Source organism: Phyllobates terribilis, unplaced genomic scaffold, assembly GCF_046119375.1.
Source record: "Phyllobates terribilis strain yellow unplaced genomic scaffold, ASM4611937v1 Scaffold_3__8_contigs__length_932513732, whole genome shotgun sequence".
Lineage (NCBI taxonomy): Eukaryota > Metazoa > Chordata > Amphibia > Anura > Dendrobatidae > Phyllobates > Phyllobates terribilis.
The window spans coordinates 465,792,788-465,815,761 of NW_027362763.1; the positions used below are offsets into that span (position 1 = coordinate 465,792,788).

A 22,974-nucleotide genomic window follows, 5' to 3' on the forward strand; every position below is an offset into this window, starting at 1 on the left:
TGTATAAATAACATAGGGTACTTCGTAAACACACTTTGTTTTTGATTTAAAAAAAAAAAAGTGTGTAAAAGCCATCCAACAAGCGCTAATGTGAAACCAGTCAAGTACCAGTCGAGACCAGTAGTGTTGAGCAAATGTGTTATCCGAGCATGCTCAAGTGTTGTTCAAGTGTATTTGGTATGCTCTGCTAGGGAGGCAAACATGTTTTGCAGCGGTAGACAGATGCAACACATGCGGGGTTTCCCTGTTTTTTAGGCAATCCCCGCATGTGTTGCGCCTCACACTGCAAACATATTAGCAGAGCATGCCAAAGGTACTCGGAATAACACTCTGCTCGGATAGCACGTTATTCCAGCACATTTGCTCAACACTAGAGATCAGCAGGAGTAATTGGAAGAGCGGTCAATTTTTATCCCTAGCAAGGAACTTTTATCCTAGTTGCAAAGTAGAGCTGCAGGTCAGACGCCTGACCACCGCTTCATTCATTCTATATGAAGTTGCTGAAAAAAGCAAAGTGCAGCGCCTTGCAATTCTATATGGATTGCATAGAGCGCAGGTCAAGCATGCGCACTTTAGCTCCATTATAACGGAAATAAAAGTTTCCCGTTCTGGCGATCGGTGCATGTCCAAGTGGTCAGCCTACCACTGATCAACAAGTTTTTCACCTATCTATTCCGAATAGCTGATATCCTCTTTTCACTGGACAACCCCTTTAAGACTTTTCTACTGTAATGAACATGTACATATGAAGGATGACATAAGAAAAGTGGCTAGATTTTAAATATCTTTTTTTGCTCATACATTCCTTATTCATATACAGGTGCTTCTTACAAAATTAGAATATCATCAAAAAGTTAATTTGTTTCAGTTCTTCAATACAAAAAGTGAAACTCATATTATATAGTCATTACAAACAGTGATCTATTTCTAGTGTTTATTTCTGTAAGGCTGTGTTCACACGATGCGTATTTCATGCGTTTCCGCGGCGTTTTTGCAGTTGCGTAAACGCCGCGGAAACGCATGAAAAACGCATGGTAGAAGGGCAGCCATGTTCCCCAATGGAAATCCGCATGTGCTGTGCCCATGATGCGGATTTTTCCGCAGCGTTAACGCTGCGGTCAAAAATCCGCAGCATATCAATTAATTTTGCGGAAACGCGGCGATTTCGCCGCCATTGACTTGCATTAGAACGCGCCAATTCCGCAAGACAGCATTTGTACTTGCGTAATTGGTGCGTTCTAATGTGCGGATGGTACCCGGGTGTGGAGGAGAGGAGAGTCTCATCCACACCCAGGTACCATTAAAAAAGCTGTAAAAAGAAGAATAAAATAAAAAATAAATGTATTCTTACCTTCTGTCGGCCCGCACAGCGCTCCCGCTTGGTTCCCGGCACTTGCAGTGAGTTGTAGGACCTGCGGTGCCGTCAGAGTCATGTGACGGGTCACGTGACGCTGACGTCGGCAGGTCTTTCAATTCAAAGTTGCCAGCAGCCGGGAGAACGGAGTGAGCAGGACAGCGCGGGCCATCAGAGGTAAGTATATACACTCTCTCGGTTCACACTGTATAAATCCATGCTGTTTGCATGGATTTATATAGTGTGACCTAGTTATCAAGCACTTTCCAGGTGATGCTAAAATCGCCTGGAAAGCGCTTGTCAATCTGCATGCGGAAACGCATGTGAATCTGCATGTGGATCCGCATGTATTCTGCAGGAAAAACGCATGCACAATCTGCATGCGTTTTTTCTGCCAGGGAGATGCAGAAATGATGCAGAAATTTTCTGCTTCATTTCTGCATCGTGTGCACATACCCTTAATGTTGATGATTATGGCTTACAGCCAATGAAAACACAAACCTCATTATCTCAGTAAATTAGAATAATCAACAAAAAACACCTGCAAAGGCTTCCTAAACGTTTAAAAAGGGACCCTTAGTCTGTTTCAGTAGGCTCCACAATCATGGGGAAGACTGCTGACTTGGCAGATGTCTAGAAGGCAGTCATTGACGTACTCCACAAGAAGAGTAAGCCACAAACTGTCATTGATAAAAAAGCTGGCTGTTCAGAGTGCTGTATCCAAGCATATTAATGGAAAGTTGGGTGGAAGAAAAAAGTGTGCTAGGAAAAGGTGCACAAGCAACCGGGATAACCGCAGCCTTGACAGGATTAATAAGAAAGAGCCTTTCAAAAATTTGGAGGAGATTCACAAGGAGTGGACTGCTGCTGAAGTCATTGCTTCAAGAGCCACCACACACAGACGTCATGGGCTACAAGTTTTGCATTCCTTGTGTCAACCCACTCATGACCAATAGACAACGCCAGAATCGTCTTACCTGGGCCAAGGAGAAAAAGACCTGGCCTGTTGCTCAGTGGTCCAAGGTGTTTTCAGATGAAAGTAAATTTTGCATTTCATTTGGAAATCTAGGTCCCAGAGTCTGGAGTGGAGAGGCACACAATCCAAGCTGCTTGAGGTCTAGTGTGAAGTTTCCACAATCAGTGATGGTTTGGGGAGCCATGTCATGTCATGCCATGGTGTAGGTCCACTGTGTTTTATCAAGACCAAAGTCAGCACAGCCATCTACCAGGAAATTTTAGAGCACTTCATGCTTCCCTCTGCCGACAAGCTTTTTGGAGACGGAAATTTAATTCTCCAGCAGGACTTGGCACCTGTCCACACTGCCAAAAGTACCAATACCTGGTTTACAAACAACAGTATCACTGTGCTTGATTGGCCAGCAAACTCACCTGACCTTAACCCCATAGAGAATCTATGGGGTATTGTCAAGAGGAAGATGAGAGACACCAGACCCAACAATGCAGACGAGCTGAAGGCTGCTATCAAAGCAACCTGGGCTTCCATAACACCTCAGCAGTGCCACAGGCTGATCGCCTCCATGCCACGCCGCATTGATGCAGTAATTGATGCAAAGGGAGCCCGACCAAGTATTGAGTGCATTTACTGAACATACATTTCAGTAGGCCAACATTTCGGATTTTAAAAACATTTTTCAAGCTCGTGTTATAAAGTATTCTAATTCCCTGAAATAATAATTTTTGTGTTTTCATTGGCTGTAAGCCATAAACACTTGAAATGGATCACTCTGTTTGTAATGATGCTAAATATGAGTTTCACTTTTTGTATTGAAGAACTGAAATTCACTTTTTGATGATATTCTAATTTTGTGAGAAATACCTGTACATTATACGACACATCAGAGACGGCCTTCAAAATGGTGCCAGGGTCCTGCCCCGGGGGGATGGAGCCAGTCAGTTACACACTTTCTCTGCAGTAGCTGTTAGAGGGGAAATGTAGAATTATTCGGTGTCAACTTAAATAAGAGATTCCCTTCTATGATGTCAAGGTAGTCATGAGACAACCCCTTTGTAATAACATCTAGCTCTTGGGTACATGTAGGTTTTGCATGCCTTTGTTCACAGTATCATGTCGTTTTGAGATAGTAGCAGCCTAATCTTATGGACAGATTTTCTTGACCATGCTAAATGATTTCTCAGTCATCATATCTTTAAGACATGGGCCCGATTCATCAAAGCTTTTACGGACAAAAAGTGGCATACAAACTTCAAAAAGTCACAATTGTGGCAGAACTCTGTGTAAATTTTGCAACTTTTGGCGTTTTCACTCCAGTTTGTCCCAGCTACACCCATCACCAAAATGGGTGTAGCTGGCTTGGAACAAAGGAGTGACGTCAACTCACATCTAATTCATCACGAACTGTGGCATTTCCTACTCCAAAAATCTCACTCCAGTCCCTGACTGAAGTAAGATTTCTGGTGAGGTGCATGTCACTCGTTAGATGTTCCAGTTTCTATTAGGAGGCGTGTGCGTCTTCATGAATCAGAAGTGTGTGACGCTACCACGCCGCCTCATCAAGATTGGAAAGAAAATCGCTTGTCTTGATGAATCAGAGCCTTAGTGTTTTTCCTCCTCATACAGCATAATCAATGATTAGTAAAAATAATTAAGATAATCTAGGACACTTGTAATCTTTTGTTTTTTGTTCTGTGGTGCTATTCTGTTGTCTTTATTGCAGCAAAGTTGAAGAAGCATTTTATGATGGCAAGCTACGACTTAATGGAGAGAAGCTATGGAAGAAGAGCAGAGCGGTAGGTAATGATTGTGAACTGTTGTGAATTATACTTTTATGAGGGTACGGACAGACGAGACGACACTATTGTGGGCCCTGCAGTTTTGTAGGTGAGATATCGGTTTACTGACAAAATCATGTGCTGCTTAAAGGGAACCTGTCACCAGAAAAACCGCTGTTAATCTGCAGGTTGATAGTGTTATAATGCTGGTTGGCGCCTGCACGTGCCGATCGCTGCGGGGTCAAAATTAACTTTATTCTCCCAGGCAGCGCCGATTCAGTCACTGCTGAGTATTTGAGAGTGCCGACTGTAAGCGCGCCCCCAGCATTAGGGCCAGCTGTCAGTCAGGGCCGCGATTTCAGTCACAGAGGTGGCGCCGGGTCAGTCACCACTCTGAGAATACACAGTGGTAGATGTAACCGTGCCTCCGGCCCTGACTGACTCTTGCTCTGCATTGTGGCTGGTTGACAGCAGGGCTGGGGGCGCGGTTACAACCACCGCTCTGTGTAGTTAGAGCGGTGACTGAACCGGCGCCACCCTTGGCCAGCATTATAACACTATTAACCTGCAGATTAACCTCTGGTGACAGGTTCCCTTTAAAGAATCATTGTAAAAACTGCAGTGGCCGTTTGCAGATGTGGTTTTATGCTATGTTCAAACATTGCTCTTTTTGCTGAGTTTTTTTCTGCAGCCAAGACGTGCCTTGGCAGTAAAAAAAAAAAGCTGTTTTTAATACATTTTTCATTTATTTAACGCAATGTTGCACCCATAAGGTCTCAAAAGACCCTTTGGGATCATTTAAATATTGAAATATATTTTTATTTTCATCCCATTTTCCTTGTAATTGTGGCTGGTATAATTGACCCAGTTATAAGGAAATGTAGCCTGGTGGCTGTATAGCAGAGCTGTCTATGTATCCTATGGCCCAGCAGCTCCTGCTCCCTCACTGTACACCATACGTGTCAAACTCTGATCCGTGGGCCAAATCTGGCCCGCAGGGTGATTATATTTGGCCCACGACACCAGAACCACCACCCCCTATGTGGGCCCATTATACTGTATGGAGGACTGTGTGGGGTCCATTGTACTGTATACTGGTTGGCCTGCGACTTTGTCCCAAGTTTTTTATTTTGGCCCTCTGTGTTTTGAGTTTGACATCCCTGCTGTACACAGTGATCAGATGACTGCTCTATAGGCCGTCCGAAAGTAGTTAAAGGCTGTTCTCAACCATTTTCTTATTGCTTTAGCGCAGCAAGAACAAAAAGCATCTTGGTCAATAGCCCTGAGATTCTTCTTGAAGTCTGTAACCATGAAAATATGCTAGTCAAAATGTATAAACCATTTTTTTTTTTGTTTTTATTTTAGTGTGGAAAAAAAAAAAAGTTGCATAAACACTTTGAAAAGTCACAATTTTGGTGTAACTCACAGTTGTGCAACAATTTTGGGACTTTTGGCATTTTCACGCCAGTTTCTCCCAACTCCACTGAAATGGGTTGGAAGGGGCCACAGCTCGCCTAATTTATGACAAACTGGTGTTCCGTACACCAGAAATCTCACTCCAGTCCATGAGTACAGTAAGATTTCTTCTGTGGCACACGACACTCGTCAGTTGCTCCAGCCCCCTCATCAAGACCGGCGAGAAAAATCGACGGTCTTGATGAATGCGGGCCCAAGAGTTTCAATCATTTTCAATGCTGTTTTTTTATGGCCCTTTCAAACAGCATGCCCATAGAAATCTGTGTTTTTGTTTTTTAACAAAAAAAAGGCACAAACTAAATCGAGGTCTGTAGATTCTTCAGTGTTTCACTATACACTTTTTACTGGTAATCTATAAAAACAAAAAACCCCGCTGTACTTTTTTTTTTTTTTTTACCTCCTGTGTCTTCCCTGTCTGGTTCTTTGGCAGTCTGAGTACAACCCAACCTCCTAAAATAATTTCACATGGGACATGGCATGATCACAGGAGGCCAAGTTATATAGAGACTGGTAGACCAGGCAAGGAAGGTACAAAACTGTTAGAGTATAGGCGAGTATAATCTATTTTAAAGTTTGTGAGTAATCTGCAACAAATGTACTTTGTTGCAGATTTTGACTTTCCCATTGAACACTGCAGATCAATTTCTAATCTGTGCCAGTTTTTTTCCCGCAGTTTGTAGATAACCTTTGGTAATATATAAACGCTACTTATTCCTTGCATAAATAATATAGGCACATTCTTGTATGTGTATTACAACCACTATTTGTGTAATAGAGCTATAGATCTATGACGCTGTTCTGAAACTGGCATAATATATTTGATTAGCTAATATATGAAAAGGACATTTTAATTATTTTCAGGTGAAAGTGGGAGACATTTTGGACTTAATTGTCGAAGAAAACCGAGATGCAGGGACTGTAACTGTGATGAGAACAATCTTAAAAAATGTGCTAAAGGAAAAAACATCAACAGATAAATTCAAAGTTCTCCTGAGACGATGGAAGAAGCTGACTATTCCAAAAGTTTCTGAAGCTTCAAAAACAACTGGCATGAACAGAACGGATGCAGACAAGTGACACTTATTCTTTAATATAGCTTCTACAGAGAGACAATAAAATGTTATTTTTACTATATATGCATGGTGTATGGGAGAAAATATTGATATTCTACTGAAAGAGTTTTGAGTGTTTTTTGGGTTTTGAAGTGACCTTCTGGCTCTCACATATTGTTCAAATCATGTGTTTTCATAAAAATTCCTTTAAAAGAGAGAACATTTTTTTTCACTTGTATGTTAATGTAAATGTATCACATTACACCAAATGTAATTACTCACACATACATGTTTATCACGTATACCTCTTGTGGCTTTTGATGGTTGCCATGCAGTGATGTCCATCACCCGTTTGCGTTCCATTATAATGGGAAAAGAATACAAAATGGTTTCTTTTTGGTTTTGGAGCCCTCTGTATAAAAAGCAGTCGCTCGGCTTGTAATATAGTTGAGAGAAAAAAAATGATATGCGGGTATACAATGGTCAGACAAGAGCCTTAATCTGGTGAATAGAATTTACAGAAATAGTACATAAGTCCTATAAGAAAAGTCTGCAGTCACTTTAGACTGTTAAATTGTGACCATGTGCAATGGCCAGGCAGTGATGTGATGGTACTTATGCATTTGCATACTTGCCCTCATGTACCAACTGGACTCTCCTGTGTTACAACATTGAGCAAATCGCATGCATGCTATCATCATGTGACCGCCCACCCGCATGCAGGATACGGGGCTCATCACAGTGTGCACATAATGACTGCAGACTTTTCTTCTTACACTGGACAACTCTTTTAGCATATATTCTGGGAGCTTTTGCTGGTGTGTGCATAAGGCTATACGGCGACTTTTTGCCGCTGCAACGGTTGCATATCCAAAGTTCACTAAATGTCTCGGCTACATCACAACGAAATACAAATGAATGGGGTCACATTGCAACAGCGACAAGTAGTACCCTTGGGGGTCACAATGCGACTCAATTATATTGTATTATGCTGTGATAACTTTGGTAGCACGAACAAGCGTCGCGGCCAAAGTTGCTATGTAGCACCAGCCGTAAAGTTTTTAAAGTTGCTCATCCTAAATCCTTTTGTGCTTTTTACATTTTTTTTACTGGGTTTAGGTTTAATATCTCCTTGCACTAGTGTGGCTCAGGCATCCTCATGTTTTGGCTATTAAGGTACCAATAAAAAAGATTGAGAAGCACTGTTCTTTTGTAACTGATGTTCAGGTTATCACACATCATCAAATTTGAAAGAATATTTATTTGTGGTGATATATTAAGTATAGAAACTTTGTTCTCCTTCTTGATATTTGGATATTTACTAGAGCTAATGGCAAAAAGTTTAGTTCAGGCAGTCTGCAGCTGCGCAAAGTTGGTGATGGTGGTGCTATGCTATAGATTTTGACGTTTCTTGCTAGAAGATATTTTTACGTACTCCAACTTTTAGTTTAAGATTTCAATAACAGTGGTGCGAATTACAGCTCTGCTTAGCCTCACCTGCATTCAACCTAAACAAGATATAAGATCACTATTGTTAGTGTAAAAGTTCACAAAATATGTCTAAACTTTACGACAGGACTTTGGGCTCAACGAATGCAAAAAAACGGGTGGGACCACCTCAATTTAATGTGAGTCGCAGCTATTGAGGAATATCTCTTGTCTTTGGTTTAAGAAAAAAGAAAGGCATGAAAAACTGCATGTGAATCTATCCTTGTACCCACCTTTTGCTATGTTCAGAAAGAAGCTGTTGGAATGGAAAGGCAGCTCTCACATTACCTGTATTAGTTATATTTACTGCTAAGTGGAAATATACAAAAGTGAAAAAATACACATGGACTATTACCCTTACTGCAAACCAGACATTTATTCTTAATAAAAACAAGTGCTGCTGCGCACCACTGCTCTCAGTTGTGTTCGGTTTAGTTGTGGAAGAAAAAATATGCCTTAGCCAATTTGTTTCTTACATAAATGCACAATAGCTTCTACCAGAGGGTAAACCACTGAACAGTTCTCAACATAGTTAAAGAAGCGCTCCAATCAAAATTTTTATTCTCTTAATATATAGCAGTTATCATATCATATATGACAATGTGTGCTTACAATTGCTCATTTTGCCTTTCTACCCACTTAATTCCTCTTTCCCATTAGGTCCATGACATCATGTGATTTTAAAACTGACCAGCTGAATCATTCTAAGCTCAATATAGAAACTGGAGATCAATTTTCCCTGTGACTCATCAGTCAATGGCAGGGGGGGGAGGAAGCAGCTGGGTCAGGAGTTTAAGAGGGGATTGATTTCTGCAGGGACAAGAAACTTCCTGTTTCTACACAGAGCAGAGAAAAGAGAAGAATTAGCTGGATAGAAAGGCAAATGAGCAATTGTAAGTATACAGTGCCATATAGAAGTGCTTCTCACTAAATTAGAATATCATCAAAAAGTTAATTTATTTCAGTTCTTCAATACAAAAAGTGAAGCTCATATTATATAGAGTCATTACAAACAGAGTGATATATTTCAAGCGTTTATTTCTGTTAATGATTATGGCTTACAGCCAATGAAAACACCAGTCATTATCTCAGTAAATTAGAATACTTTATAACAGCTTGAAAAATGTTTTTAAAATCCGAAATGTTGGCCTACTGAAATGTATGTTTAGTAAATGCACTCAATACTTGGTCGGGCTCCTTTTGCATCAATTACTGCATCAATGTGGCGTGGCATGGAGGTCATCAGCCTGTGGCACTGCTGAGGTGTTATGGAAGCTCAGGTTGCTTTGATAGCAGCCTTCAGCTCGTCTGCATTGTTGGGTCTGGTGTCTCATCTTCCTCTTGACAAGGTCAGGCGAGTTTGCTAGCCAATCAAGCACAGTGATACTGTTGTTTTTACACCAGGTATTGGTACTTTTGGCAGTGTGGACAGGGGCCAAGTCCTGCTGGGGAATGAAATTTCCATCTCCAAAAAGCTTTTCGGCAGAGGGAAGCATGAAACGCTCTAAAATTTCCTGGTAGACGGCTGCGCTGACTTTGGTCTTGATAAAACACAGTGGACCTACACCAGCAGATGCCATGGCTCCCCAAACAATCACTGATTGTGGAAACTTCACACTACACCTCAAGCAGCTTGAATTGTGTGCCTCTCCACTCTTCCTCCAGACTCTGGGACCTTGATTTCCAAATAAAATGCAAAATTTACTTTCATCTGAAAACACCTTGGACCACTGAGGATCAGTCCAGGTCTTTTTCTCCTTGGCCCAGGTAAGACGCTTCTGGCATTGTCTATTGGTCATGAGTGGCTTGAAACAAGGAAAGCGACACTTGTAGCCCATGTCCTGGATACGTCTGTGTGTGGTGGCTCTTGAAGCAATGACTCCAGCAGCAGTGCACTCCTTGTGAACCTCCCCCAAATGTTTGAATGGCCTTTTCTTAACCCTTTCAAGGCTACAATTATCCCGGCTGCTTGTGCACCTTTTCCTACCACACTTTTTCCTTCTACTCAACTTTTCATTAATATGCTTGGATACAGCACTCTGTGAACTTAGCTTCTTTAGCAATGACTTCCTTCTGGACATTTGTCAAGTCAGCAGTCTTCCCCATGATTGTGGAGCCTACTGAAACAGACTAAGGGACCTTTTTAAACGCTTAGGAAGCCTTTGCAGGTGTTTTTTGTTAATTCTAATTTACTGAGATAATGACTTTTGTGTGTTCATTGGCTGTAAGACATTCATCAACATTAACAGAAATAAATACTTGAAATAGCTCAGTCTGTTTGTAATGACTCTATAATATGAGTTTCACTTTTTGTATTTAAGATCTGAAATTAACTTTTTGATATTCTAATTTAGTGAGAAGCACTTGTAATATGATGGCTGCAATATATAATAAGAGGTTAAAAACTGATGGGAGTGCTTTAATATCATCAATAATCTCCTTGATTTCTAAACCTAACCTTAGTCTTGATTCTATTCTTATCACACTGGGGAATGCTTTCTTGTACCTACAGGAGTTTTAGCATTTCTTATAGTTAAAACTATAAATGTGACATACAACTAGCATATTTGAATAAATGTTGTAGTTTTATTAATCACATAATAAATATTAAAAACAACAAAGTAAAAATTGTCAGCCCATGGGAATATCGCAATGTAAACGTATATTTTCACATACATTAATGTAGAAAGTAAACTGAATACCAACAGATTTCAAAACATCACTTACATGGAGGTTGCTGTAGGGTTCCCTCTTAACAGCTGTAGGCGAAACGTGCGTTGGGCATGTGGCAGTAACAGGTCAGTATCTTCTCCTTGTCAACCTCTTGTTTATAATGCAGTACATCTATCTCCGTGTAAGCAGTGTTGACTTTGATTTAGATCTTTATATACTGTACGCATATTTTACACAGCAAGCTTTCCAAAAGCACTTGTCACTTTATATGGGTCACACCACATGGTTTATATTTATTTGAATGACCATTAATAAGAATATCAATTTGGTTTGAGATTTATATATCAGAGTATAATGTCTATCCATATTAACCGCTAATATTTTATATTTACCTCTTGATGTTGACTTATACTTTTGTGATACACCTGCATGCAAGCAAAATCTAGATACATGAATTTTTGTATTTAATATATTTGACTAGATTACATTTCAGTATGCTACAGCAACCTCTATGTAAGTGATATTTTGTAATTCGTTGGTGTTCAGTTTATAATGTATATGAATATGCGTTACATTATGATACACCCATGGCCTGCTTTTTATCTAGTTGAGGACAATTTTTCCTGATTTTTTAGCATATTGTATGTGATTAATAAAACTGACATTTATTTAAATATGCTAGTTGTCACATTTCTAGGTTTAAATATTACAGTGGATACACAACACTTATTTGTTTTTGTGCTAATTGCATTTCTTGTAGTGTGAAGGACCTAAACTGTAAAGAGCATTTTGAATATGCTGTTATGTTAACGGTCGGAATTTGGTCACTTGGTTTTTATACCTTGAGAAAGGCGTCGGTCCAGCGCAGAAATGCGTTGATATTAATAAAACTGTTTTGGAATCCCAAGGCTCTTCATTCCCACAGCGCAGCCCGCCTCAACATGCAAGCTTCCATTTTTGCCCACTGTGGGAATTTGTCAGGATTTTCACTTCAACATATGACGTTTTTCTTTGGAAATCGCATTCTTACATTGCAGTGATAACCTTTGAAACTGTAGCATGCCCTTATTGCTTTATTTCTGCCGTTTTGTATTCTTCAACTGAATCACAATGAAAGGTGCATGTCAATGTTTCTAGAAATTGCTTCTATGGAAATCCAATTTTTTAAATGTTTAATTTGTGCTACTGCAGTTCCACAGTTTCTTGTTAAGGGGGTAATCCGGCTTTACTCATCTCCCGATCCTGTCCTGTTAAGGTGCGTGATACCTGCTGTTCAATGTGATGTTAAAAGCCCCATTCCACTCACAATATGAAAGTGAGTGGTACTAGTTTACCCCTTTCATGTACCGAAGTTTTAGATAAGAGGGCAGCAATGCTGTTTGGCTATGTCCATGTCCCCTTTCATACAGTATTTGCTATTGACCACCTGTATGTATACAGCATGACCACTCAAGCAGATTGTGTAGACTGGCCATGTGAACGAGGACAGAGAACTAAGTAAATTCTACAGCTGCAACACATTTAGTGTTTGGTCACTTCACATTAGAGGTTGTAGAAACCAAAGAACCCCCTTAGGCCTTGTTTAGTATGAAATAAACAAAAGTATCTTTTGGTAAAAAAAAAATGTTTATTAACCCTAGTATAGGTTACCAACATTGGTGCATTACACTTACTACTAATAGTAAAACCATCAACATAAAATATATTAAATGTTAGATAACAAAAAGATGACACCTGTGAAACTATATGTATAAGTAATAGTCTGCATATAGAATATCTAACCTGAGATGTAGGTAGGACAGCATTCAGTGCAAATATCACAACTGCTACTGTATTTGACATGGACATTATCAAAAAAACAAAACTTTCTTACAGAGATGTAAATATGACATCTCATAATATCTTTGTACACTATAGTAATTCAGTAGAAATCACACTAATGAAACTTAGCAACAGGAATGTCAGTCCACATCCAAGCATAAATTGTGCTGCTTCCTTCAGGTAGATGTTGAGGGGATTGAAAAATACAAAAAAAATGTAGCTTGAACCACGGCTGTGGAGTCAGTGAGCCAAACCTCCGACTCCTCGACTCCCTCATTCATGGCTCATGTTTAAGTGATAAATTTACTGTAGCACAGATTAATCTCAGCTAAAAGTCTAGACCCTTAGATCAGGAATAGGACAGACATTTATAGGACATTTCATAACTTTCCCAAATTCTTATCAAAAAATATTCCCCACAAACTGCATTGAACTACTGTACCCAATTTATTATATATTTTAGGAGTTGGAGTCGGTCCATTTTATACCGACTCCACCAAAATGGACACCGACTCGACAGCCCTGGCTTGAACGGTTAATTGGGTGACATTATATCTACTATCCTCTGCAATCAGCCGGTATTAACAGACATGACGTCACCAACCCGCTCACCAATCCAGAAGTGCATGGAGCCGGAATAAGGCTGAAAAAGATTGTGCCAGAAATATAATTTGTATCCTACATCTAAAATATAATACTGTATTATTTCTATGATATGAAAATAAACTAGTGGATATTACTGGCAATTTTATTCTTAAACTTGGATTTTATTTTTATTAAATGTCAATCAACAAACCAATAGAAATGTGCAATTCAAAGAAAAGGGTTATGTATCGAAATAAAATTTGGATATTAAAGTTGTCTCCCGAAGACAATCCCATTTCATGCAATCTGTTAAGTGAAAATGGACATCACAGTGCTGTGGATCCATCTCAAAATAATTCCCTTCTGCAATCCTCGACCTCTAGTTAATAATCAGAGACACAAGCAGAATAGATGAGGAACCACCAAAGTGAGAGCCAAGTATTACGTAGCTGGTCACTCATCAGAATGGACATAGTGTGATATATTTCCCTTGCAACAATATTAAACAGATTTATTTTTAATATGACTTATGAAGTCATATTTAAATATTACCTCTTCTACTTGCCTCCAAAAATATATGAAGCAGCTATCTCTATAGAGCTCCTTTATAGACCTATGTCTACAGACAAACGCGTGTGTATCAGCTTCCGTTAGGATCCTATTACCCTGCGCTCTACCAATGGGATCCTCTGCTGGCTATGTTTAAGAGATGAGTTCCAAGGTAAAGAGAAAAAAATATATGTATCACACCGTATACTTTTTTGTTACTGAATGCTTCTGTATGGAATTCTGCTGTGTTATACCAAACTGCTACAAAAAATCTTAACTGTAGTAGCAAAATTGAGGTCTTCCTGGCACGTATGAGAGATAAACTGACACACTGTATGTTCACATCCTTGCTACAGCCCTCCCATGGGAAAGATTCCAAAATGTCATCTCCAGCAGACATCATTGGAAAAACATACTGGAGAGCTGCGTTGCAAAAGGTATAATATACAATCATATCCACAAATTGATATCTCAGATTTGCAGCCTTAGTTAATTTAAGCTTGGAAACTACATACTCGTAGGGACTGATCCCTAAAATCGTTTTGGCCAGAATTCTGAAATGTTGCAGCATTTTTGCACAATTTGTAATTATGCAAAAAAATATTTCTACTTTTGCCCTTTTTTACACTGGTCTTGGCCAACTTTTTGGAAAGTGCAGGGAGCTGGGCCATGATTTATCATACATTATGCCACAAAAGTGACGTGAATTACAAAATAAATCTACTTCAGTTACTGCCTGGAGACTTTCCTGGAATACACAGGACAACTGGAAAATGTCCCAACTTCATGAAGAGTTACACCCTTCAATGAATTGGTGCATTTTATTTCAACACACCATCAAGATAGCGGGCTGTACAATAGTCTATGGTAAACTCGTGTTGCAGATTTGATCCACATTACATCTGCAATTTAAATCCAAATTTGTGGATTAAAAAATACACTGATGTGAATTGCGAGAGTTTACTGAAGATCCACAATTGGACCCCAAGATAAAAGAACATGCTGCAAGCATAACCAAGTCCACAACAAAACAGATCTGCAACACGTGTATAGGTTTTTCATACTCCCAATCAATTGTATTGGATTGTATTTGACTGTGAATCTGAAACAACATAAATCCGTAACAGGTGAACTCGACTCAAGTCTTAATTTCTGGAGTTTCTCCTTGCCATGCAGCATAGACGATAAGGCAATGATGCAGTGAAAAATAAAACAAAACAAAGCCAAAAGGAAATTTCATGCTTACAATGAAAATTAAAAGTTCAGTCATACATGTTATGCATTTTGTATCTGATATTTTCTTCAGTTCAAAATAACATACGTCGGTCAGAATTGGTCAATCAAGTGGCATCACTTCTGGTTTCAGGAACCTCTGAGTTTAGACCTGACCATAATAAAAAATATTAATAGAACAGGGCAGGAAGACTTCACCTATGATGCTAGGCATGAAGGTGGTTCTTATTCCTGGAATAGTTTGAGTTGGGCTTGTGCTTGAACAAGGGTATGGTTTGCAGATGAGTAGAAAAAGCTGGTTTTGTTGAATTTGCAAAGTAGCTTTTAATGGGGGGGGGGGGGATAGAAATAAAAAAGAGCACTGTTTACAACCTATTACATTTTGAATAAGTGATATGAATTAGAAACTGGTTTAGGTGAACATTTATAAAAAAAAAAAAGTTGCTAGCACGATTCTCCTTGAATACTCTGTTAAAGAAAACGTTCATATTAACAGCTAGCTGTGGTTGTCTATATTATAATAATGAACTTACAAAAAGATTGCCAGTGATAAAGTACTTTCACCACTTGTACCCAAAACTTATTTGGGATGAACTCTTCTTGCCTGGTTTAGAAAACCAATTTTCAAATAAGTTACCATTTATGGCTTCATCTATTAGGCAGAGAGACAGATACTGTTCTATAGCCAAATTGGTTCAGAGACGAAAAAACAGTTGAACCCAACTAATTTTGTGGTGCTGAAAACAAATATGATGCTTAAATTTGCTGATTGGCTCTAATTTTCAAGATCCAGAGGCGGTTGTAATTACCTTTGACACCTTTCATGCAGGTTTATAGAAAAATTTGGTCTTTATAATTTCGTAATCTTATTGCATTGTTAGTAGCTAGTCTATGACATCATTTAGTCTATTGAGCGTTCTATCATCTTAGGGAGACCAATCAAAAAACGCCAAGTCAGCTCCGATGAGGTAATTCTAATTACAGTTGCATCATCTACTTTTAGAACTGCTCTCTGTGCAAGGTTTACAGTTCTAGGATTTCTTAGAATATTGACATGTTTCTATGTTTTTTTAGATATGCCTCATTTTTGCATTAACAAAGTGGATAGGAAAGCCTACAACCTGTATTTTGGCTGCAGAAAAGATCAGGACAAGAGTTGGGCTCCACAATAGATGTGCATCACATCTTACCCAGTGGTTGCATGGGAAGAGGCAATCTATGCCTTTTGCAGTCCCAATGATCTTGAGAGAGCCAAATTATCACACAACTAACTGCTATTTCTGCATGGTGCCCCTACATTGGGAAAGGAGTTTCAAGGAAGAAGTGGACTTTACAGTATCCAAACATTCCATCTGCAATACGCCCAGTACCACATACAGAAGAACTGCTGGTTCCAAAAGCACCAGAAACATTTTTAATTGAGTCAAGTGAGGAAGAAGAGGGTGCTTGGTGTCATGAAGCATTTTCCTCTCACGACCCAGACTTTCTGTCAGCAACCTCAACTGAACCACAGCTTATAACACAAAGTGATCTGAACGATCTTGTTAGAGATTTGGATCTGCCCGAGGCTGAGCTCTTAAATTCCAGACCACAGCAGTGAAATCTCCTAGCGGGCGATGTTCAGATTTCTTTGTTCCGCAACCGTGATAAAGATCTTGTCCAATACTTCTTCATGCAGGGCGATCTTTTGGCATGCAACAACATCAACAGGTTAATGGGAGTGCTGAAGATGAATCATAATCCAGAGGAATGGAGGCTCTTCATTGATTCGTCCAAAACTAGCCTACAAGCCGTCCTGCTTCATAACGGCAATGCGCTACCTTCAGTTCCAGGTGGTTATTCAGTCCACATGAAAAAACCTTTGGCAACATGAAACAGCTTTTGAGATGCCGGAACTATGCCCAACATTTGTGGCCCCTCTGTCGTGGCTTAAAAGGTGGTTGCCCTCTTTCTTGGTCTCCAGGGTGCATACACATAGAAAGCAGTACTGTGTGATTGGGATAGTGGTGCAAGAGAATATCACCACAATAAAAAGAGACTGACCTCTCCGACATTCACTACGGCCAGAGAGTAAAAATGCCCTACATCCAGCACTTGTGGACCCACATAAGATTTTGTTACCACCATTGCATATCAAGTTTGGCCTAATTAAGAACTTTGTAAAGGCAATGAATAAAAATGCAAAAGCATTCAAGTATTTCATTGATACATTTCCATGGATATGTGAGGGAAAGATAAAGGAGGCAGTCTTTATTGAGCCTCAGATTCGTAAGCTTCTTCAAGATGAGGATTTTCTCTGTTTGTTGCAGGGCAAGGAAAAGGCTGCATGGGAAGCATTCGCATTAGTGGTAACTATTTTTTTGGGAAACTCAAGAGCAGAAAACTATGAAGAGTTGATGGAAAATCTCAAAAGATCTAAGGATCTTGGCTGTAACATGTCCTTAAATGGAATCTGTCACCACACTTGACCTATCTAAACTATTAATATGGACATATATATATTTTTTTTTGATCAGTAAGGCATCTGATATAAGGCATACAGGGATGACTTTTCAGCAGTCGGTAACCTGTATGCCCATAGTAATAGTTTAGGTCAAATGTGATGACAGATTCCCTTTAAAGATTAATTTATTACATTTGCATCTAGACTTTTTCTCCCTCAAACGGCGGAGTAGTGTGCAACGAGCACGGTGAGATATTTCACCAAGATATTGTGGCTATGGGGAAAAGATGTATTTCACCAAGATATTGTGGCTATGGGGAAAAGATATCAAGGAAAATGGAATCCATCAACGCTTGCAGATTACTGCTGGACAATTGTAAGAGATGATCCGATGCAGGAGTACAAGAGACAAGCAAAAATGATTTGTCACTGAATGAGGACTAAATTTTGTAGTGGAATTTCTGTAACTGTTTATAATTTGTAATAGTGTTTAGACATATTCTAGTTATTTTGATTGTTGCCAAGTTTCCTCTAAATAAATATCAGAAAATTGGCATAATAAAATATTGTGCATCTTTATATTCGCATAAATAATAATGTAAAAACTCTTTCATATCATAGAAACAAGAGACAACTAAAAATTTTCATTGTCAGATTTGAATTCAGGAGGAGAAAATCATTGAGAAATGGCTCATTTCATAACTAAACCTGACAACTTTTGAAAATATGTAACACAGTATAAATATTCCCAACTGTACTTCAATTAATAGCGAGGTGGAAAACTTCCAAAAAGGATAATGCAGTCATTCTGACATAGATTTTCAAAGTAAATACACCAGCCTCATCAGATCTAAGATATATATTTAATAATTGTGTAGTTTGTATAGTGGAATCTATTGTTAGCTTTGCTTGAAGACCACTTTAGGTAATTTATAAAATTATTTACTTTATTACCTGTGAGACTCCAGTAGAAAAAGGAAAATAGTTGGAAGCCGTGCTCCAGCTAACAAAGCACGCTAACCCATTGCAGCGCGGATACACCTGTTGTTGTCGGACAGTCACATTGTTAGATTGCATCACTACCAAGTGCCACAATAATAATAACAACATGTATATTTTCACAAGTTTTGTTATATGTAATAAGGACTTAGATGTTCTGGCCCTGAGTCCCCAACCCACGATACTTAAAAAAAAAAAAAACGTTTAGAAGCGCTCACTTCAAGTGTGTGCATAGTGCGGCGTATGGACCCATAGATTTGCTATTGAGCTGCCACACTATTAAATGTGTGCACTCATGCAGATTACCACTTCTGTCTCCTAAGCTCAGCACTTCTGCAGGTGAGTGTTTCCAAATACCGTACTCTTTTAAGCAATCAGTGGAGGAGAGATTAAGGGACTCTGACCTTTTCTGACCTGAAGGACATTTAAACCCCTTACAATATATAACGAAAAAAAAGACTTGAAAAGGTACACTTTATTTCCCATCTGAAACTTTTATGACATTAATAGTATATGCCTTTAAGCCTTTGTACATTTATGAAATGTAAGTATTTTCATCAGCAGTGTGTGCTGTAATATACAACTGACACACTGATCAAATAGTGCGGCAGATACTAGAGATCGCAGGGTACCAATGGATTTCCAAGGCTTCTACAGTTTGCCTTTTTGTACTTTTATATGATGCGGATATGAAAAATAGATTTTAGCAGCAACATCGGCATTGAAATCTTTGATTTATGCAGGGAAGGCAGAACGGAGCTAACATGTAATAATGCAACTCATTTCTCTGCATAAGAAGGACCTAGTTGTCTTTCAAACTACCAAGCTACAGACAAGAACATTTGTGTCCCAATGGCTGGGGGTCCTAAAGAACTGCATTGCTTGTGGGCTTCCGGGTGTGCATCGCTGCATTACATGGATAGCCAACTGATTTTAAAACACACAATGTGAAATGTTTACCCTTTGGCGATGCTGCATAAGAACTGAACACTTACTACCAAGTTCCTACACATTGTACATTGTGATCGCTTGGGGTCTTGAGAGTTATCTTTGAAAAATTATTTTTTGATCCAGGCAATCTCACACTTTGCCTGCATACACATTGGGAATAGATTAAAAAATATACATACAAATATAAATTATACTTCTTTTTTCAGGCTCCACTGCACAAAAAAAATAACTCAGCATAAAAACATAAGTGAGAACTGGGCCAATAGGATAAACTACTTCAGATTGCTGAAATCCAATCCTGTGTTTGTTGAAACATTAGATATTTAAGGCATTAAGGACCTGAAATATGCTTGTGTAACCAAGCCCCTAGTGCTACCCACTACTCTCCACTCCTTACACCAAATCAAACAGCTCTTACCTAATGTTGTCTATTACAAGTAAAAGCCTAAGCCATCTATATATGTAAAATCTAAATTTAGGACTCATGAGACACGTTTTTGTTATCTTGTTTTTCAAGTAGACGTTTTATATTACCTTATTTTTCTCAGCAACATTCTTCTTTTTAATAAAAAAAAAATATATATAGTATTTCTAGTAAGCATTTAAAAACAAAAAAAATGAAACTATTACCATCTAGGTTTGAGAATTGTTCTGTGGAAAAACCAATTTTCAAGGGAATGTATGAAAAACAAAACTGTAAAGGTTGTAGTCAACCAATTAATACCCTAAGAGCCCACGAAACATTGGCTGCAAAGATATTATACCTTCTAAAATACGGCAAGATATAAAACGAAAATGCAAAAAAAAGACAATATCAAGAAACTCAACAGCATCAAATTAAGTAAAAAAACAAACAAATGAAAAAATAATAATGGAGTGCAAATATGCAATCGGTCTCACATTCTGGAAAGTACTAGTAACATTGTCCTACAACTGTAATACTCAGAAGACGACAACATGTTAAAGCAGCGCTAGAAAAAAATTACAAAAAAATATATATATATTTTACTAACAATTTTCTTCAGCAGTTCTTATTTTGACTTTTTGTAGCTTTTTTAAGTATGTCACATTTTTTTCTGTTTGGGCGTCTGCACCTTTCATCAATACTAGGAATACATTCGTAATGCCATACTTCCTCCATCTTGTCCACAGGGTACACTGCCTCCACATAATGTCGAATTAGCCTCAGTCTTAGCGGATCGAGCTGCTTCTTATTGCATGCACCTGAGTGGTTGTATTGAAGTCTTAAATTTTCTGGAGTAAATAACTCTGGAAAAAGTCTTACCAGTAACCTGGCAGCAAAATTTCCAACAGAAAGACTCTGCTGAACAATATCCCTAATTTCTTTGTCACTTAACAGATACACTGAAGGCACTGGAAAGTCTGGAGGTGGAACCACAATCTTATCTAGTGGTATTTTGCAAAAGTCCTTTGAGCTTCGTTCAGGAGGGAGAGGTGGTCCTTCAATAAGATCTCTGTATCTTTCAGTGTTCAAGTCAAAAGACACAAAGTCTTGCCTCTCAGGCATTGGAACATAGATCTTTCTCTGCTGTTGGTAAGATCTCCTTTGCTCGGTATCCCTTCTACGACACCGCTCATCCAGCTTTCCTACAAATTCCAGAGTCCAAACTCTGTCATTCTTTGCTCTGGGATAAAGTATCTGAACGTAATGTCGTATAAGTTTTACGCGAACAGGATCAAGTGGTTTCTTTCCTAATGATCCACTGCAGTTATATTGTTTTCTTAGGTTCTCATGTGTGAAAAGCTCAGGAAACAAACGAACCAGAAGCCGTGAAGCAAAATTGCCAATTGACAAGCTAGTCTCATATATATTTTTAATTTGCTCTTTGCTAAGCAGGAATTGTGGAAAAGGAACCTCAAAGTCTGGTTGCGGAAGGTCAACCTTATCAAAGTCAAATGGAACAAGCCATATTTTTTTAGATCTCCTTCCCAGCTTTTCAGGATCTGAACCATCTTCTACCTTTATTCCGGACAAATCATCAGGCAACTGTGACTCAAAACAGTCATCTCTAGAATCATCACATTCACTCCCATCCAAAAACATGCTTTCCAGCTCATCATTTATTCTGTGTACACACTGCTGCAGCCAAACCTCTTCCTCTTGCACGTCTGGAAAATAGATCTCTGTATATTGGCGGATCATTTGCAACCGGTGTGGATCTAGATTAAAACTTTCTGGATCTCCAAAATATCTGTCTCCGAATTTTCTTTGGTTAAATATTTCAGGAAATAATCTGTGAAACAAAAACACAGCAAATTCACCTGGAGATGAAGCCTCTTCTAAATACTCGCTTAAGTCCTGTGAATTGACTGAAAACTCGGAGACAAGAGGATTGGCCCTTTCTTGACACTCATTTTCCTCTTGCTCCTTATTTTCAATAAAGTGAACATTTTCACTTGGTGAACTTTCAAAAAAATTTGTGGTCTGCATTTCACGTGTGCTCTCCATTTCTCTTTCAGCCCAAAATCGATTAAAGAAGTCATTTATCTGAGGTAACACATCAACTTGCCATACAGTAGTGTTCTTGACGGCGGGATAACATGCTTCTACATAGTTTCTAATGAGCTGGAGATGAAGGGACTCAAGTTTAATTTTACTGGAGAATCCACAAGTGTTACAGTTTTTAGGTAATATATTACTTCCAAAAAGTTCAGGAAACAGTTGAACCAATAGCCGACATGCGAGATCACCTGCTGAGGAACTTTGATCCAAGACTTGCTTTAGCTCAGTGCTAGTTAGCTGATACTCAGGTGGTGGGTGAAATTCTGCCACCATTTCATGAGGGCTCACTTTTTTCTTTATTCTATTTACTTCAAGAGACAGAAGGTCAACTTTACTGTGGAGCTGTGTCATATTGGAATTAAGGGTGTTGAGAGTGAAAAACATTTTTTGTATTAAGGAGTATATGTTTGAGTCATCAGTCATTTGGGAACTCATACCATTGCTGCTAGAATCACGTTTACGCAAATCAGTAAGTACGCGAATATTTGAAGTGCTGATCTGATTTCCTCTGTCATAAATGTCATGAGATGATGCGAGATCCGAAGTAAATGGATTTCTTTTCTCCGTTATTTTATGTGAAATCCCATATAAAGGTTTCTTATGAGAGGAGCCAATTTCATTGAACATTTCGTCTCCTTCATCGGAAGAAGCACTGTGGGGCACAGAATTATTTCTTAACTCCAAGTTTGAAGGCTCAGGGTCTCTGTTTCTCATACATGAAAGAAAAGTCTAAAATACAAAAGATATGCAATTAACATACGCGAGTAAGTATTAGAATTAAAGCTTACAAATGATGAAATTATTAAAAAAATAAAAGTAAAAAGTGAGGTCTGATACCTGCTCAATTCAATACTATACACAAAACATATATTGATATAAGTCAAACAACGTAGACTCTTATGTGCCTTCATTCAGTATGTCCATCACAACACAAGACTTAAAAAGGGTTGTTCCCTTTCAGAAAATGTTTGGCATCGCCAGCAGTTTGTTAAAAAAACACATCACACAGATAGCGCGGCAGCCAGTCAGTGAGCTAAGCGGCTCTACCAGTGTAGATGGAACGGCCCCTTCAAAG

At 38.8% G+C, this 22,974-nt stretch overlaps 2 protein-coding genes across 4 annotated transcripts in view; one reads left to right on the top strand and one right to left on the bottom strand.

Annotated features, from left to right (window-relative positions):
* The window catches only part of MTRES1 (mitochondrial transcription rescue factor 1), a 31,301-nt gene extending 17,940 nt beyond the window's left edge, over window positions 1-13,361 (top strand). For all 3 annotated transcript variants that reach the window (XM_073675794.1, XM_073675795.1, XM_073675793.1), the window contains exons 3-4: window positions 4,051-4,123; window positions 6,443-13,361. In XM_073675794.1, the coding sequence (XP_073531895.1) occupies window positions 4,051-4,123; window positions 6,443-6,658 (289 nt within the window). In that variant the 3' untranslated portion in view covers window positions 6,659-13,361. The remainder of the gene's footprint in view (window positions 1-4,050; window positions 4,124-6,442) is intronic.
* Window positions 12,402-22,974, bottom strand: part of BEND3 (BEN domain containing 3) — a 47,263-nt gene continuing 36,690 nt past the window's right edge. The window contains exon 4 of the mRNA XM_073675792.1: window positions 12,402-22,628. Within this exon, the coding sequence (XP_073531893.1) occupies window positions 20,397-22,628 (2,232 nt within the window). The 3' untranslated portion in view covers window positions 12,402-20,396. The remainder of the gene's footprint in view (window positions 22,629-22,974) is intronic.